Genomic DNA, 20,367 nt, shown 5'->3' on the forward strand with positions numbered 1-20,367 from the left:
TTGTGCAAGGTATTGTAAAGTATATATATATTTATTTATTTATAAATTCGACCGATTCATGAGAAGAAAGAAAAAAAATTCTAGTAATTTTTAAACAAAACGAGTAGTGGATGTTTCAAGTATTTTTCAAAAAAGCATAGATATCTTAAATCCTCTCAAAACCATTCATAAACATCAAAAGTCATAAAATCTTTAAAGTACTGTAAAATCATAGTAGTGCGGAAAAACTAGCAATGATCATCGGGTTATGTGCATAATCAGTCCAACCAGTTCAACCATCAAGTCCTCCAATATCATCATAAACATCATCTCCTGCATCATTCACACCCAATGAGTCTAATGACTCAACAAACCTTAACCGTGATAACAAGTCATACGTATATATATATATCCACATGCAACAGTGAAAATTAATTTTAATAAAATAGCTTTTCATAAATATGCATAAACTTTAAATCATTTCCTTTCATTATATACACATACATTTCTCTTTAATTGAATTCAGATCATTATTTGTGACTTTCATATCAACAATTGGTCGATTGATCAATCTTACGTATTCCCATGGTACCAGGCGGCAGGGACATCAGTGACACTCACCCGTCAGCTGAGCCTTGGCCTTACATGTTATCATATCCTTCCGTATTCGTATTCTTATTCATATTCGTATTAATCAAAATCAAACCACCTCCTTCAAAACCTTTCATCATATTTATCACTTATAAAAATTAATGCATAGATATCATTTTTCTTTTAAACCAAACATGCAACACATCTTTTAGCATTCATTGTTTTCCAACATAACTCCATTATCTTTCAAAATAAATATTTTAACATTTGTTACAGCATTTAGGGCACTGCAGGACGTCTAACACTTTTCTGGTGTAAAATGATCGTTTTGCCCCTGTAACCCGAACTTTCCCAATTTACCCTTTGAATTTAAAAAGACGACCTGAATTCTTCCAAACTTACCATAACATCTTAAAATACACCCATTAACATTTCTTAGACGTACGTACACTTAAGCTCATCGACTAAATTCATAATTCGTTTTAAAACCTGAACAGAAGTCCCGGTTTTAACCCGAATCAACTTGAAACTTAACCAAACTTTACTAAACTTTAATCATAGCTTACTATCGCCTAACCACCTTTTTCAACCCAAATCAAGCCATTTGAAGCCCTTAAAGACATCCTAGAACCCTGCTATAAATTTTTGAACAAATCCATTAAACCCTAGCCTCAACCAAATGACATGTCCTTCGATCCTAGCCCTTAACTACGATCCTAGACCCTAACCGACCCTGTTAGGACCCTAACCGAACCCCTTAGGACCCATTTTGTCCAGCCTCTACAGCCCATGCACGATAACATGAATTGTGTGATCGAATCTTGTGCACGGCCCATGTTTGCGTTGCCAAACCGTGTGCCAACACCCTACCCTTGCACCAGCTTTCCCTCAAACCATCTAGAACCACAAGACCACCATTCTAGGACTCTTGGAGACAGCCTAATATCGCACCCTTCATGGATCAAGGAAGCCAAACCCTAATACCCTTTGAAACCCAAAAATGTGCAGCCCCTCTCATCCTCTTTTTCTAGCCCTTCACCATGCATCTAGGAGTCCCTAAACCCTCTTAAAATCGGCTCTCTAATAGCCCTAACTTGACAGCACTTTTGTGCATTAATAACATGATATGGAAAGTAAAACCCAAGTTTTATAATATATATGCCATAAAAACAAAAATAAATAAGAGAAGATCATATTTTTCATGAAAACATGTATATTCACACATAATATGGTGTGAAAGATAAATAAGGAAAGATTAAGCCGTGCCTTCGTGTGTTTCATGCACGAAAAACAATTCTAGACGCGTAGAACATTGAAGGAGAGACGGGGGATCCTTGATGAGCTGTGTGCTTTTGCGGTTCATCTGGATCAGTACAATGCCATCAACAGCGGATACATGATGTTGATGGAGTCTTTGGTGCATGGTCTGGCCTCGCACATGTGTCTTGACACCTCGGCCTATGCACCACCACCGGCATACCCGCATCCATTCAAATTCCGATATGCTTACCCCAGTCGAACGATCAGGAACCCGGCTTTTTGCCACTCGATGACAATGAGTATGAGCAGTGATCAAGGGAGTCTTCGTGCTTCTTTTTCTTTGCATTATTTTTATCTTTTTTCATTTTGTCTCCATTATGATTAGCATTCTTGTTAGTTTCATCCGATTTGTTTCTATTTGTTTTAGTGGTCTTATGCAATGGAGACATTGCAGATCTTCATTTGGGGGGTGGGTGTTAGTTTGTTTATGTTGTTTTTCTTTTCGTATTTGCCTCAGTTTTATATGTATGTCACATGAGAAGTGGTCAATAGTTGTTGCTAGATTGGTACGTGATAGCCAATGATAATGTTGAATTGATCACGTATATGCACGTCCATTTTTGTCACGGCGTTAGTTTAGAACACGTGTTGTTGACGCATGAAAATATTTATTAGATAATGAAATTTTTGCACGTACGTTGGCCATAGAAGAATGCATGACATCGAAAAATTTGAAAGTGCTTGTGGGGAATTTGAGATTCATTAGGTGACTTGAACTTGAACACGTTACTTGACACAAACACTACCCAGCAGTACAAGGATGAGATAAGCACATTTCTGTTAGACCAATGCATTGTACTGAGCTTACCAATAATATTTGTTTTGTGATGCTTGTCACCCTTATATCTAGCCTTATTTATGTACCCCTACATTTCCATACCTCTTATTCCTATCTGAGGATGTACATAAAATAAAAGAATTATGCTACCGTTGTAAAAATAACCAAGTTCTGGAAAAAATAATTTTGGGGAAAAAAGGAGATGTAAGATATGAGAAACTAAAGCATTAAAACATAAGGAGTCTAATGACTCAGCATGCTCAAACCGAATATAACAAGTATGTAAATACACAATCACATGTATGGAAATTACGTTAACTAAAAATAGATTGTTTTCATGCAACCTCAAAACCTCCAAAACTATGCAACTTTTGAAATCATGCTTAAGTATGAACTTTTCCATTTAAAGTAACATTTTTATGTGAAGTCTGATCCTCGATAGTGACAACATTCAATCAAACGATTGATCAATCTATAAACCATAGTACCAGGCCGTCGGGTTCAACGTCCACTTCTTCGACCATCCCTCCGACTATCATAAAAATAACTTCACCGTTCACTTTTTCAACGGATCTATTATCATTGACATTCTCGCCCCTGTTTTTGACGGTTCACTCCCTTTTCATTGCAAGTTCACCGTTTCCGTTTTCAACGATCTCTTACTACTTTTACGTCACGATCAATTCACTTTCCTCAAAAATATTTTTCTTTACTTTATTGTTTCATAAAAATATTCATAACTTTTCATATTCTTTTAAAATTCCAAAAATGACTTTTATCACTCGTATGCATCGAGACTGCTAAAAATAGTATAAACATGCAGATACGTTTAAAACTTCAGAAAATATCATATATCATACATATACTTTAAAACTTCTAAAAATAAAATTTAACATGACATGGAATTGTTTTAGGAAGTTGCAAGCCGCCCTCGACTTTCCTCCAACCGACCGACCGCGATTCAACACTATACGTACCCGGACTTGACTTAACAAAAAAGACTTCATTTCAAACCTTTGCAAATACTAAAAATATCCAGTAGCTTGCTGGAAATTCAATCTTAGGACTACGCTTCAAAAACGACTTAATTCGCTTATTGGATAACTCGTTTATCACAGTTTTCGCTTTTTCAGTTAAACAAATGACCAAACTACCCTTCCAAATAGAACCAACACGAGACCAGACCCTTACTAACATTCAATACTCAATGTAAGCTACTGGAAGTCCCAAAACCCAAGCCAAAACCGAAGCTTGCATCAAAATTTTAACCTAGGCTCAACTCATCCCTATTTTTACACGATCGGACAATTTACGACCCCGAACGGACCACGGCTTGAAACGACCACGAACCAGGCCCTATAACTCTTCCTTAGACCCTAAAAAAGACAATGATCAGGCCCTTTTAGAAACAGACCAGACACCCCAAGCCCTGAAGCTCTCGCACCGGCAGCGAACAAATGCATCCTCTCACATACCACGGCTTCCTCGCGCACCTTGGCTCACCCCTTGGCTCATACCAGCCCCTCACCAGGACCCTAAGGCATGTCCCCAGCCCCTGGTCCAGCCCTTACACCATACCCTTAGCCCTAGGAACCACACGCACAAAAAAGGCCCAACAAGAGCATGTTTGGGGAGTTTCGGTTCCATCGCTAAATCAGCCCAACCAAGCCTTGACCAAACCCTTCCTAGACCTTCCTAGGACCCTTATCCTCCCCTCAAGACCATAGCTAGGATCTCATGCAGCCCCCATGGCCGTTTGAACCCAAGCCGCCCCCCCCTTACACTCAAAATGCGTGCATGGTTGAACATCCCCATGCTGCTCCTTGTTTTTATCTTTTGTCCCTTCAATTCTCTTCTTAAGCATCTAGACCAACCTTGAATCCCTCAGTTTTCATCCCCCCTCCACAATTCTCAAAACGTTAAAAAGATCTTGATGGAAACATGATATGCACATGCATAAGATTGAAAACCATCATCTTTACAAACTTTTCCCTCAATATCAATTACATACAATATTATGGATTGAATGGTGCATAAAGAAGGGTTTAAAAACATGTCTTGTTCCTTTATGCTTACATAGTACAAGCGATGGCGCGATGAGAGACGAATGAGACGCGAAACTCTTCCTCCCTTTGCTATGAAACTCATGGCATCACCTAGAGTACTAATGTGTGTGTGTTGTGTGTGCTGAAAGTGTGAGAGTCATGGGTTTATTGTGTAGGGGTGGCTAGGCGACGAGAGACAAACGGGATGAGAAACTCTTCCTCCCTTTGCTATGAAACTCACGGCATTACCTAGAGTCCTAGTGTGTGTGTGTATGTTGTGTGTGCTGAACGTTTGAGAGTCATGGGTTTATTGTGTAGGGGTGACTAGGTTTTATTTAATTAGATCATTATGTTGCTAAGTGGCTTAGGTGTGGTTTAAGGCCTTAATTTTTTTAAATAAATCCTTGTTAATCTAGGCCTATTAAAGAATTAATTATATACATAATTAGTCCACTAGAAATCTCAAACAATAATTAAAAATATTTGGTGCCCCTCATTTCTAGTATTGTAAACCCGAAACTTCTTATTTTCTTAACAAAAGTTCGCTATCGATTAAGATCGTCACTTACTATAAATAAATTTGTTGTTTTCCTATTTTGGATTACTAATTCCCAAGTCCCTATTTATAAATTTCTAAAAATTGAAACTTAATCAAAATCATCCCAAGTTCTCTCGCCTTTTCCGTCGTCGCGTATTCGACTGCAAAAAGTTCACATTCATAACAATTGGTTAAACATTCATTCAATCATGCCAATAATTAAACATACCTTTTAACACTTATTTAAATAAACTTCTAATTAATTTTCATACATGCATGTAGTTAGTATGTTCTGGTTTTCGGGCGTTACAATTCTTCCCCCCCCCCCCCCCCAAATAATTTCGTTCTCGAAATCATTTCTCACCGAAAAGATCATGATAGCGACTCCTCATGTCATTCTCATTCTCCCAAGTAGCTTCCTCCTCTGAATGATTCAGCCATTGACCTTGACCATTTTGATCACCTTGTTATGCAGCCTCGTCTCCTGCCTGCCTAAGATCTGCGTCGATCTCTCCTCGTAGGTCATGTTCAGAGTAAGCTGCAATGGCTCATAGTTCAGGAAGTGTCATTTATTTGACATGTATTTGCGGAGTATAGAAATGTGAAAGACATTGTGAACTCCTGCTAGATTAGGTGGTAATGCCACCTTGTATGCCAATGCTCCCATCCTTTCCAAGATCTCAAATGGTCGAATAAATATCGGACTGAGCTTGCCCTTCTTCCCGAGTCACATAACTCACTTCATGGGAGCTATCTTGATAAAGACGTGATCACCAACGACAAACTCGAGATCTCTTTTCTGCTTGTCCACATAACTCTTCTGTCTACTCTGTGTCGTCTTCATCCTATCACAGATCTTAACTACCAAATCCGTAGTCTGCTGAAAAATAACCGGTCCAATCTCGGCTCTCTCTCCGACCTCATCCCAATGAATCGGTGACCTACACTTCCTTCCATATAGAGCCTCGTAGAGAGCCATACCTATAGACGATTGATAGTTATTGTTATAGGTAAACTCTACTAACGGCAGTTTCGGATCCCAACTACCTTGGAAGTCGATCACACAAGCTCGTAGTAAGTCCTCTCGAATTTGGATCACCCTCTATTATTTTCCATCATTTTGCGGATTCAAGGCCGTACTAAACAACAGCTCGGTCCCCATTGTGGAATGAAGAATCTTCAAGAACGATGAAATAAAGCATGGATCTCTGTCGGATACTATAGACTCTAGAATTTCATGCAGTCTGACTATCTCTCGAATATAAAGATCGGCATACTATGACATGAAGTATGTCGTCTTCACTGGAAGAAAGTGCGTTTATTTAGTCTGACGATCCAGGATTACCCAAATAGCATTGTAGCCCTTTATTATTTTCGGCAAACCAACCATGAAGTCCATTGTAATATTCTTCCACTTCCACCTGGGAATAGGGAGTGGCTTCAAAAACCACTACTACAAAAATGCAATAAGACAACGGATTAAAATCCATTGTAGTAGGCCATTTAAAACTGTTGTAACTGAGGGTTGTTGAAAGTGCGTTCAACGACAATGGTTTTAAATAGTTGTAGTAGCTACTATTTGGACGGATTATTGAAAATCGTCGCTAATTAGCGACATTTTAATAAATCGTCGCTAAAATTAGAGTATTTCATTAATTTTAACAAAGGTTTTTCATGATGTTCATTTTTCAGTAAAATAAAAAAAATTACTTTTAATAATTTAATAAATCTAAAAAAAATTATAATCTGGCTATGCTAACAATATTCATGATCTTAACTAACACTTAAAAATTTACAAAAAAATTACCCTGAATCGAAACTAAAATCTTCTAAGAGAGAAAAATTTTAAGCGCTGTGAAGTGATGTGGAGGAAAATGGACTGAAAACGCGGACATGTATAGACAATTTGCGACGGTTTTTTGTGTAATCATTGCTATTAATGACGATTGTTTATTAATCCATCGCGATTAACGACGGTTAAGCAAAAACTGTCGCTATTAGCGATGGTTATTATTAAATCGTCGTTAAATTTAGCGACAGTTGATGGATCGTTTGTGCTAGCGTCTTCGAAGGCATTTCGCACACAACAACCTTCGATGAGCTTCAATAGCTCGTGTTCTAAGAATATTAACACCGATGAATTAAATCGAGTTTGGTTTTAAACCAAGCGGAAGAAACTCAAAGTAATCTTTCGTAAAGAAAGCTGAAATGTTAAAAAGTATTTTAACTTGTGTAAACTGACTAACTGAAAGAACACATATTAGTTTTTTCATTCTTTTATTTCAGTTATGGTAACAACTGAACACACGAACACTCTAACTAATCAAAACAATTTTAAAGCGATAGTTAATCAGTTAAATACAAAAGATATGTTTATGGATGTTCAAAGACTTCAATTGCTCCTACGTCACCCCTTCTATCTCCACGGATAGGATACACTAGAAGACTTTGGTTTATATAATTACATGTACAAGCCCACTCAGCTAGGACTTATCCACTGCCTAAACTGAACTCCTAGCTACGACTGAAAACAGCAACTTCCAGTCAACATTTATTTAATGTCTATGTGAGAAAGACTACATACACAAGTTTAACGTCTTTGTGCAAGACTGTTTCGGGTGGTATTGAGAGTAAGTATGTGTGTGAGAACTGAACAAGAATGTTCTCACACACTGAGGGAAAGTGGCTTCTAAACTAAGCTGATACAACGATGAAGAATTCCCTCTAGCTTAAGTGCTTCTGAAAGCTGATATGCAACCGAGCGTGCCCTTTTCTCTCTAGTATTGTATATATCCTCCCCTCTGTTATTTGAGTCTTCACCGATAGTGGCTAACTTTTTATTATTTGTTGGGATTTAAGGGGATCCTACCCCGGTTGATTTGAATTAATTTATATTTCGATGGTTGCGTTATTCTTGATTATACTACTGTTTTATCGTGTTGTTAGAGCGTAGCTAACTTTGACAACGTTTTTATATTGCGAGTGAGTTCGAGAGAATAACTTGTGATAGAAACGAGTAGTATAATCCTTGGATCTACAATTTACATAGACCTACGAAATTGGATACGCGCCGATAGTCATAGTCCTGAGGGTCGAAAACTAGGGGATTTCATAAATCGACATGCAATTCACTCTTGATAAATAACTAAAGACATTTAATTACTTCATTGAGTAGAATTAGTTTGGCATAGCTCGAGAGAGTGTGTTCAATTGAATAGAAAATCCTGTCGGAGGCATACAATCATTATCGAATAAATTAATTAATTAACGAAGGGTAGGTGAACCGATATTCCCAACAAATTCATTTCTTATTGAATCTTACTCAACCATTTTAGACACTATATTTCATTACTTGATTCTTGAATATTTTTATTTGCATGTTTATTTGATTATAGTAGTAATAAAACAACCAATCATTTTTCGTTGCTAAAGATCGAATAACTGACAATAATAATTGTTATATACAGTCTTCAGTGGAACAATACTCGTACTGAAACGACCTCAATTTTTTTTTTCATAAATCATAAATTCTAAATACTAAACTAAATAAAATAATTTAACAATTTAAATCTCAAGTGCATGAAATAAAATCCTAAATCATCGGCTAACCAAAAATTCCTAAATCGAAATTTGAAAAGATCGGCTAACAATAAAAATAAAGCATAAAAATATCTCTAATAAAAATCATTAGCAAAATCTCTAAATCATAAATCTATCTAGCTAGTGCGGAAACATAAAGGCCCTCGGATGTGCACTGCTGCACTCGATCGACTCAATCGTCACCACCTCCAAAAATCATCAAATCCTGCATCATACAAACCTAGTGAGTCTAAAGACTCAACACGTTCTAAACATAGATAACAAATAATACATATACATCCACATACATTTTAAAATCATATTTTTATTTAAAATTATCTTTTGAATATAAATAAACCATTAAAAATTATTTGAGCATAAAAAAATCATAAGTAGTAAAATCATCTTAAAATAACTTAAGCATAAATAAATCTTTTAAAAAAGTCATTTAAAAATAGCTTTAATTATTATCATAAATCATATATCATAAAATCATTAAAATCGTAAAGCTTTCAATCATATATCATTTTGGATGAAGTTTGATCCTTGAAAGTGACTAGCTTTTATCCTTTGGTCGACTGCAGTCTTAACTCCACATGACCCATGGGGGTGTGCACTAGGATCCACCATGGAAATACGATCGTCGGGGTTCCCTCGGGGGCCTTTTCCCATAGACAGGTTCCCTCTGGGGCCTTTTCCCATAAATGGGTTCCCTCTGGGCCTTTTCCCCTCACGTTATCCCTACAAAATCATAATCATAAATCATATCTTTTGTCACAATCAATTCACATCCTTCAAAATATTTATCCTTTTCTTTAAAAATCATAAAATAAGACAGCTTTCAAAAAATAACATTTTAGACAGTATAAATTGCACAGCTTGACCATAAATCATAAAAATACATATTATCATCAAAATCATCATAATAAATCATAAAATATCATTTAACATGCGTTATGATCCTTCGGGACGCTGCCGAGCGTTTATGAATTTTCCTAAGTGTAAAAAGACTGTTTTGCCCCGTGAACGTAAAAATTCTCAAATTTATCCTTTTCTCCCTTTTAATGACATGGGATTATTCTAAATAATTATTTAAGGTTACATGAATTTTCTCATAATTTTATTTGGCTTAAATCGATGGTTTTTAATTTAATCTTTAAATATGACTTATTAACGCGTTTTAATCCCGAATTAAACCAAACCTTAATATAAAATTCCTAAATTGAAAACATAGGCTTTTAATAATTATTTAAGTTTAAACCTAATTTTTCATAATTTTATAAAGCATAAAACTAGGTGTTTCAATTAATTCGTTAATAAACGTTTTGTGCAGCCATTAAATCCCGGAAAATTCCGAAACTCATTATTTTGATCCCAAATTTAAAACATGACATTTTTAGTATTTATTGAACTCTTAGGAACCATGAACCGCACCCGTGGACCAATGGTTCTATTTTTTGTTCTAAAATTCAAAATATTGACACCTAATCGAAACCACTGAGCCATCTCCCGATTTACTCGAGCCATACCCGAGCCATCTTGAGTCAAACCCTAGCCAACCCACTTAGCCACCCTCTTGATCAACCTTGACTCAAAGGACAAGCCCCTAGTCGCTCAAACTCTCCTGGACAGAAGCACCAAATTCTGCACGCTGGAAGGAAGCTCACGCTTATAAATTCCTAGCCCACTAGGACTCTTCCAGCTGAGCCGCCACCGAGCCCACACGACCCTAATCATCCCTGGACAACGCCCAGACCCAGACCAAGCCTAGCCCAGCCCCTGACTATGCACACAAGCCACCAGAAACCAGACAGCAGCCTGTGCACCATTGAAGATGTCTTCCACGTTTTTCTGCGCTTGGCTCGAGCCACGTCGAGCCACCCTACACCAACCCACGACCCAACCATTGTCCAACCTCCCTTGACACTGATGGACCAACCTAGCTCGCCCTCAGCCCCGCTGCACCATTCTCCCGTAGCACAGCAGCGTGATCATGCCTGGGGGAGAGTCCTAGTTCACTAGGACTTTTCCCTAGCCACTCCCACGCACCTAGCCGCCCTAGGACCAAACCCAGCCCTATACAACCACCCCTAGGACCAAACCCCTAGACCTGGTCGAGCCCCAAGACCCCATGCATAGTGATCGAACCCTATGAGCCACAACAAGCATACAAGCCTTTCAAACTCTCGGCCCCTTTCTTTCTTTTGGTTTAAAAATCCTACGGTTTCTAGCTTAGTTTTACTTTTTAATTGATCATGTTTTGATCATTTTCCACTCTTATACCATCCTACCTTGGCAGCGTATCATTGGATTAAAAATCATTTTTCATAAAAACGTAAAAACGCCGTATAAACGTTCTACCGTAAAAATAATCGAATACCTATTTTATTCTTGCATCCACAATTAAATCATGCATAATATGATTTTTATGATGTTAAAAGAGTATAGGAAACGTGTCTTTGCGTTTATAACGCTCGATTATTCGATCTTCGGCGAGGGTGCGACGTTGGACGATCAGACGACGAAGAACTCCTAGCCTTTTTCTTCTCCTTATTTCGAAAATATTGTGAGTGTGTGCAAGGTGTTCTCGGCTGATGGAGGCTGAAATATGAGGGTTTGAAAACTAGGTTTAGTTATCTATAAACTTAATTACCTATTAATGGGCTTTGGTTTTGGGCTTGCTTGCTTAAGGGTATTTGGGCCTACTTAAATTAATTAAATTGGGCCCAATAACACTTAATTAATTAAATAATAAAAGTTTATAAAATAATTTTCCCAAAATTAATATTTTTGATCTTTTAAAACTCCTTGTTTGCCCAAAACCGGCTTCCCGAGAAAATCGAGCTCGATTCGCAAAGTAATTCGAACTCCAACATTTTTTTAAAAAATTAAATCATTTTTATTCATATTAGGAAGCCTTGCCATTTTTTAACGAAAAATAAATATTCTTGTCTTGGTCGTCCCCGGTCTCCTTTTCCTTGCCTATTATCGAATATTCGGGTAAAAATCCTTAATTTCATGAAAACATGTCACATAATCATTTAATCATGCAATCCTATATTTAATCATATAAAACATCATGCTATCATTTAAAAGCAATTAAATAAAACAATTAAGAAATTAAAATATTTTTGCATGCATGTGGTTTACGTGGATTGATTTTTCGGACGTTACAATTCTCCCCCCCTTAAATTGAATTTCGTCCTCGAAATTTTACTTGACTTGATGATTGCAAAGCTTAGATTCCATTATTCATCTCAAACGTAACCTCTAACTCTACAATTCGGTCATCAAAATCTTGAAAATTACAATTCTAACTCAAAAATATTTCCAAAGTCGACTCCTAAATCCAGCTCAAGTAGTGCATGCATCCTATTTTCCTCCAAGTTCTTCAATATCCCAATCAAATACCATCACCCAATTTAACATTTCATGCAAGAAGAGCATCGAAAAATGTTAAACAGCTAGGTTATCTCGAAATCAGTGTAGTGCCGGCTATGTCTCATCCTCTGCAGCTTGCATCACATAGACTCTTCTGGTCATGGGTTGCCTAGGCTTTGCGCATTCCACCATCTTGTGTCCCAACTCTCCGCAATTGAAGCACTTGTAGGTGCCCCACATGCACTTCCCACTATGTGGACGATTGCACTCCTTGCACAGTGGTTTGTTATCAGTCTTTGGAACATTTCCTTTAGGTGGTTGCCCTTGTGGTTTTGGTGGTTCTGGTTGCTTAGAAGGTCCCGTATAAGGCTTTTTATTACTCTGATTAGCTTGCTGAGCACGGTTACTCTTTCGCTGCATCTCCCAATCGATATCCTTCAATGACTGCTCGGCTCTAAAAGCTCTGGCAACGGCGGTAGTATAATCAGCAGGATCGACAAGCATCACATCACGTCGAATAGTCGGCCTCAAACCATCTAGAAAATGTCGTAATTTTTCAACAGCATCATTGGCAATCAAGAGCACAAAGTGACAGCCCCTATCAAACTTCTGTACAAACTCGGCAACAGTCCAATCCCCCTGACGGAGACTCATAAACTCTCTCTTAAGCCTAGAACGAACATCGGATGTGAAGTACTTGTCATTGAGCACTCTCTTGAATTCTTCCCAAGTCAAAGTCGCCATATTCACTCCTCGCTCCGCTCCCTCCCACCATAAGGAAGCGTCGCCTTTCAACAGATAGATAGTACATCGAACGCGGTCGGCGTCCGCCATGTCCATATAACAAAAGATTACCTCTAATGATCTAATCCATCCCTCAGCCACGAATGGATCAGTAGTGCCATGGAACTCATCGGGGTGCATCCTCCTGAAACGCTCATATACTGGCTCTGGCCTACCCATTGCTCCATTCCCAACGTGCTGCTCAAAGAAACGGGCCATATCGGCTAATACACGGGCACTAGCATCCTAAAGCAGGTGGAGGCTATGGAATATTCTCCTCCTGTCTAACCTCATCAGTCCTAAGCACATTCCTTCTAGGAGGCATATCTGTATACGTCGTCCAAACCACGTAACCAACATGCATTTTAAAATTTTTCATGCAGCATGCAAATAACATTTATATCATGCATCATATAATCATTGAAAGAATTTTAAGCATATAAATATAAAGCAGTAAAAACTCACATAGTTGAGGCGTGACTTCTTGAACTTCTCGAAGTGACAGTACACAACCCTTTGGGGAAACCTCGGCTCTGATACCAACTGAAACGACCTCGATATTTTTTTTTCATAAATCATAAATTCTAAATACTAAACTAAATAAAATAATTTAACAATTTAAATCTCAAGTGCATGAAATAAAATCCTAAATCATCGGCTAACCAAAAATTCCTAAATCGACATTTGAAAAGATCGGCTAACAATAAAAATAAAGCATAAAAATATCTCTAATGAAAATCATTAGCAAAATCTCTAAATCATAAATCTATCTAGCTAGTGCGGAAACATAAAGGCCCTCGGGTGTGTACTGCTGCACTCGATCGACTCAATCGTCACCACCTCCAAAAATCATCAAATCCTGCATCATACAAACCTAGTGAGTCTAAAGACTCAACACGTTCTAAACATAGATAACAAATAATACATATACATCTACATACATTTTAAAATCATATTTTTATTTAAAATTATCTTTTGAATATAAATAAACCATTAAAAATTATTTGAGCATAAAAAAATCATAAATAGTAAAATCATCTTAAAATAACTTAAGCATAAATAAATTTTTTTAAAAAAATCATTTAAAAATAGCTTTAATCAATATCATAAATCATATATCATAAAATCATTAAAATCGTAAAGCTTTCAAACATATATCATTTTGGATGAAGTTTGATCCTTGAAAGTGATTAGCTTTTATCCTTTGGTCGACTGCAGTCTTAGCTCCACATGGCCCATGAGGTGTACACTAGGCTCCACCATGGAAATACGATCGTCGGGGTTCCCTCGGGGGCCTTTTCCCACAGACAGGTTCCCTCTGGGCCTTTCCCCATAAATGGGTTCCCTCTGGGCCTTTTCCCCTCACGTTATCCCTACAAAATCATAATCATAAATCATATCTTTTGTCACAGTCAATTCACATCCTTCAAAATATTTTTCCTTTTCTTTAAAAATCATAAAATAAGAAAGCTTTCAAAAAATAACATTTTAGACAGTATAAATTGCACAGCTTGACCATAATCATAAAAATACATATTATCATCAAAATCATCATAATAAATCATAAAATATTATTTAACATGCGTTATGATCCTTCGGGACGCTGCCAAGCGTTTATGAATTTTCCTAAGTGTGAAAAGATTGTTTTGCCCCTGGACGTAAAAATTCTCAATTTATCATTTTCTCACTTTTAATGACATGGGATTATTCTAAATAATTATTTAAGCTTACATGAATTTTCCCATAATTTTATTTTGCTTAAATCGATGACTTTTAATTTAATCTTTAAATAAGACTTATTAACGCGTTTTAATCCCGAATTAAACCAAACCTTAATATAAAATTCCCAAATTGAAAACTTAGGCTTTTAATAATTATTTAAGCTTAAACCTAATTTTTCCATAATTTTATAAAGCTTAAACTAGGCGTTTCTATTAATTCGTTAATTAACGTTTTGTGCGTCGATTAAATCCCGGAAAATTCCGAAACTCATTATTTTGATCCCAAATTTAAAACATAACATTTTTAGTATTTATTCTACCCTTAGGAACCATGAACCGCACCCGTGGACCCATGGTTCTATTTCTTGTTCTAAAATTCAAAATATTGACACCTAATCGAAACCACCGAGCCATCTCCCGATTTACTCGAGCCACGCCCGAGCCACCTTGAGCCGAACCCTAGCCAACCGACTTAGCCACCCTCCTGACCAACCTTGACCCAAAGGAAAAGCCCCTAGTCGCTCAAACTCTCCTCGGACAGAAGCACCAAATTCTGCACTGCTGGAAGGAAGCTCACGCTTATAAATTCCTAGCCCACTAGGACTCTTCCAGCTGAGCCACCACCGAGCCTACACGACCCTAATCATCCCTGGACAAAGCCCAGACCCAGCCCAAGCCTAGCCCAGACCCAGCCCAAGCCTAGCCCAGCCCCTGACCGTGCGAACAAGCCACCTGAAAACAAACAGCAGCCTGCGCACCATTGAAGATGTCTTCACGTTTTTCTGCGCTTGGCTCGAGCCATGTCGAGCCACCCTGAACCAACCCACGACCCAACCATTGTCCAACCTCCCTTGACCCTGATGGACCAACCTAGCTCGCCCTTAGCCCCGCTGCACCATTCTCCCGAAGCACAGCAGCGTGATCATGCTTGGGGGAGAGTCCTAGTTCACTAGGACCAGGGACGGAGCCACCCCAAAGGCTGGGGTGGGCTCCAGCCCAGGCTTGATTTTGGGCTTATTTAAAAATATGGATGGAGTTTTTTTTTAAATTTTAGCACATATTTTAGCCCACAAATTTAAAAAATAAAATAACATTGAGTATATCACAAATTTTAGTCCACATTTTAGCCCACAAATTTTTAGCCCAGGATCGAAACTTTTTCTGGCTACGTCCCTGACTAGGACTCTTCCCGAGCCACTCCCACGCACCTAGCCGCCCTAGGACCCAACCCAGCCCTAGACCACTGACCCCTAGGACCAAACCCCTAGACCTGGCGAGCCCCAAGACCCCATGCATAGTGATCGAACCCTATGAGCCACAACAAGCATACAAGCCTTTCAAACTCTCGGCCCCTTTCTTTCTTTTGGTTTAAAAATCCTATGGTTTCTAGCTTAGTTTTCCTTTTTAATTTATCATGTTTTGATCATTTTCCACTCTTATACCATCCAACCTTGGCAGCGTATCGTTGGATTAAAAATCATTTTTCATAAAAACGTAAAAACGCCGTATAAACATTCTACCGTAAAAATAATCGAATGCCTATTTTATGCTTGCATCCACAATTAAATCATGCATAATATGATTTGTATGATGTTAAAAGAGTTTAGGAAACGTGCCTTTGCGTTTATAACGCTCGATTATTCGATCTTCGGCGAGGGTGCGACGTTGGACGATCAGACGACGAAGAACTCCTAACCTTTTTCTTCTCCTTATTTTCGAAAATATTGTGAGTGTGTGCAAGGTGCTCTCGGCTGATGGAGGCTAAAATATGAGGGTTTGAAAACTAGGTTTAGTTATTTATAAACTTAATTACATATTAATGGGCTTTGGTTTTGGGCTTGCTTGCTTAAAGGTATTTGGGCCTACTTAAATTAATTAAATTGGGTCCAATAAAACTTAATTAATTAAATAATAAAAGTTTATAAAATAATTTTCCCAAAATTAATATTTTTGATCTTTTAAAACTCCTTGTTTGCCCAAAACCGGCTTCCCGGGAAAAATCGATCTCGATTCGCAAAGTAATTCGAACTCCAACATTTTTTTAAAAATTAAATCATTTTTAATCATATTAGGAACCCTTGCCATTATTTAACGAAAAATAAATATTCTTGTCTTGGTCGTCCCCGGTCTCCTTTTCCCTGTCTATTATCGAATATTCGGGTAAAAATCCTTAATTTCATGAAAACATGTCACATAATCATTTAATCATGCAATCCTATATTTAATCATATAAAACATCATGCTAGCATTTAAAAGCAATTAAATAAGACAATTAAGAAATTAAAATATTTTTGCATGCATGTGGTTTACGTGGACTGATTTTTCGGACGTTACACGTACTCACGTACATTATACTATTACTTGACATCGTGCACTTGCGATTAAATTTTGAGCATACAAAATTATATTTTTATTGAGGATTTCACAGTGCAAGTTTTGATCGGTCGAGTTTTTGGCGCCGTTGCCGGGGACTGTTAATCTACAATTTTATTTTCACTTATTTACTTTCACATTATCTGTTTTATTTTTTTTGTTACTTTCGATTTTTTCGCATGTATTTCTCTTGTGCATGCCAAGGTCTCTAGATTCTGAACTAGAGATATTCGATCCCGAGATTGAAAGAACCTTACGCAGGAGGCGACAACAGTAGAGGCTTAGAGACATAATGAACAGGAACGAACGTCAGGAGGAGCATCACAAAGATCCAAGGGTCGGAGAGCCAAGGCGTATACCAATGCTTGAGTATGCGCAACCGTCACTTGATGGAGCACGTCCAAGCATAGTGCGACCAACTGTCAGGGCAAACCAGTTTGAGATCAAGCCAGCCATAATTCAAATGATACAAAACACTGTCCAATTCGGGGAAAATGCGCTAGATGATCCAAACACTCACATCGCCGACTTCTTAGAAATTTGCGATACTTTTAAATTTAATGGAGTTTCAGATGATGTTGTTAGACTACGTTTATTTCCGTTCTCTTTGCGTGATAAAGCTAAATCTTGGTTGAATTTTTTGTCTGTAGGGTCAATCACAACTTGGGAAGACATGGCTAAGGCATTCCTCTTGAAATACTTTCCTCCATCGAAAACCATGAAGCTACGAGCGGACATAACCACCTTCTCTCAATTTGAGCAAGAGTCACTCTACGAGGCTTGGGAGCGCTACAAAGACTTATTGCGAAAATGCCCACATCATGAGTTGCCTCTTGGGTTAGTTGTCCAAACTTTTTACTATGGTTTAATTTCATCTAACCGAACCATGATAGATGTTGCGGCCTGCGGAAATCTGTTGAGGAAAACGGCCGAAGAGGGGTATGAGTTACTAGAGGAGATGGCTGCTAGCAGCTATCACCCTCAATCTGAGAGGAACACTCAGCGAAGGAATGCAGGAGTACACCAGGTAACTGATTTTTCAGCTGTCACTGCACAACTAGAAGCACTTAACAGGGAAATATACAGTATGAACGTAAACGGAATCAGCGATGCGCCTGCAAGAGATATTTTGTGAAAAATGCGGAGGAGAACACTATGTGAAGGACTGTCAAGATGACAATCCCTTCTATGTGCAAAATGAGGCACCGGTGAATCAAGTGGGAGTCCACAACCGTCCGAGGAATGATCCATATTCGAACACATATAACCCTGGATGGAGGCAACATCCCAACTTCTCATGGGGCGGTCAAAACAGTCAGAATCGACCACAGAGAGGACAACCGTTTGGAAAACAACCGATGTATAGATCTGACCATCCTCGAGAAGAAAAGTCTAATTTGGAGCAAATGATGTCTAAGTTCATTTCAGCCACCGAGACTAGACTACAGAATCAGGATGCATCAATAAAGGGGCTAGAGAATCAGATTGGGCAGTTAGCGAAAATGATAGCAAGTAGAGAGCCAGGCACCTTGCCAAGCAACACTGAGACTAACCCGAAAGAGCAAGTGAAAGCCATAGCATTGAGGAATGGAAAAGTGCTTGAACCAGAGGAAAAAGAAAAAGAGGATCAAGGAAAAGAAGCGGTTGGTACGCACACAGGTAAGTTTTCTAACTCTACACCAGCACCCACTACACAATCCAAAATTGTTATACTTCCTCCTTTTCCTGCAGGAATGAAAAAAGCAAAACTTGATGCGTAATTCGGTAAGTTTCTTGAGGTATTTAAAAAATTGCACATCAATATTCCTTTTGTTGATGCCTTGATGTAAATGCCGAGCTATGCTAAATTTCTGAAAGACATTTTAGCTAACAAGCGGAAGTTGGAGGATCACATGACGGTAAAATTGACTGATAATTGCTCTGCATTGGTACAAAACCAGATCCCACCAAAGCTAAAAGATCCAGGGAGTTTTTCTATCCCTTGCATGATTGGTGATGTTGTTTTTCCTAAAGCTTTATGTGATCTTGGTGCGAGCACTAATCTTATGCCTTTATCTGTATTCAGGAAACTTGGATTGGACGAGCCTAAACCAACACAGATGTCCTTGCAACTAGCTGACGGATCCGTCAAACATCCACGAGGAGTCAAAGAAGATGTGTTGGTGAAAGTGGGAAAGTTTACATTTCCTATAGATTTTGTGGTGCTTGACATGGAAGAGGATAGGGAGATGCTTTTGATTTTAGGGAGACCATTCCTTGCAACTGGCAAGGCCGTGATTGAAGTGCAAGAAGGGAAGTTGAGATTGAGAGTGGGGAAGGAAGAAATAACTTTGAATGCTTTTAACGCTCTTAAGCACACACTGCACACTAATGATTGTTTTATAGTTGATTCATTGGATTCACTTGTGTGTCAATTTGTGCAGGATGCTATGAAGGACCCATTGAAAGCCACGCTCACCACTGAATTGAAGGAGGATGAACTTGATGAAGAAAAATCTACAAGAGTGGCAGTACTGTAACGCCAACCATCAATGGAAGAAGTCAGAAATGATGAAATTGGAGGACATGGGAGATCAAAGAGATTTGACCACTCAAAAGTCAAGCATTGAGGAACCGCCAACACGTGAGCTAAAACCACGGCCTCCACACCTGAAGTACGTGTGCTTAGAGCGTACAAAGCTAGCACCTGACAAGCGCATTTGAGAGGGGAGTCACTTTTTTCCCTTCTTTTTATTTCTTGCATTTCGTTTAGATTTTTTTTTTGTTTATTTCTATTTCTATTGCATGTTTAGGTCATATTGCATATGTTTTGTTATGCACTGTCTGTCTCTTTTCTATCGTCTGTTGCATTGGGGACACTGCTCGACTTTAGTATTGGGGGGTGGATGGGTGTTGTGTTATGTGCCATTCTTTTTCTTTGTTAGTTTTATTTGTTTGCATTTAGTGTTCGTCATTTTTGCATTGGTGTGTCAGCCGACTGTGTTTGAAGTAGACTTGTTAGTCAAGGATGATTAGGAAGTGATGAGACATGCCCTGTCTGTAGTGTACTTGCACTTCTTAGCACTTACCGTGGTAAAGACATGAAGTTTTATTTGAAACGTTCAACTCTCTTTGCACAAATGTTAGAACTAGAAGCATGTATGATAAGATGGTGAAAATTTTAAACTAAAGTGGGGAACAAAGATGTTTGAAGGTATGAATTGAGCTTGACTATATTCTCTCGAATCGAGGTATCTATCAGCAAAAAAAAAAGAGAAAGTTGGAGATGTAAGGTGTGGG

General features: G+C 38.2%; 1 protein-coding gene across 1 annotated transcript; it reads right to left on the bottom strand.

Moving 5' to 3' along the window:
- Window positions 1-12,325: 12,325 nt before the first annotated feature.
- On the bottom strand, window positions 12,326-13,213 carry LOC142521888 (uncharacterized). The gene has a single exon (XM_075625063.1). The coding sequence runs from the start codon at window positions 13,211-13,213 to the stop codon at window positions 12,326-12,328; it is 888 nt and encodes a 295-aa protein (XP_075481178.1).
- Window positions 13,214-20,367: the final 7,154 nt, after the last annotated feature.

The sequence above is a fragment of the Primulina tabacum genome, chromosome 13 (genome assembly GCF_025594145.1).
Source record: "Primulina tabacum isolate GXHZ01 chromosome 13, ASM2559414v2, whole genome shotgun sequence".
Classification (NCBI taxonomy): Eukaryota; Viridiplantae; Streptophyta; class Magnoliopsida; order Lamiales; family Gesneriaceae; genus Primulina; species Primulina tabacum.

Bases quoted from the DNA above. Each gene is read 5' to 3' on its own strand.
- LOC142521888 (XM_075625063.1), bottom strand. From the start codon at position 13,213: ATGGCCCGTTTCTTTGAGCAGCACGTTGGGAATGGAGCAATGGGTAGG.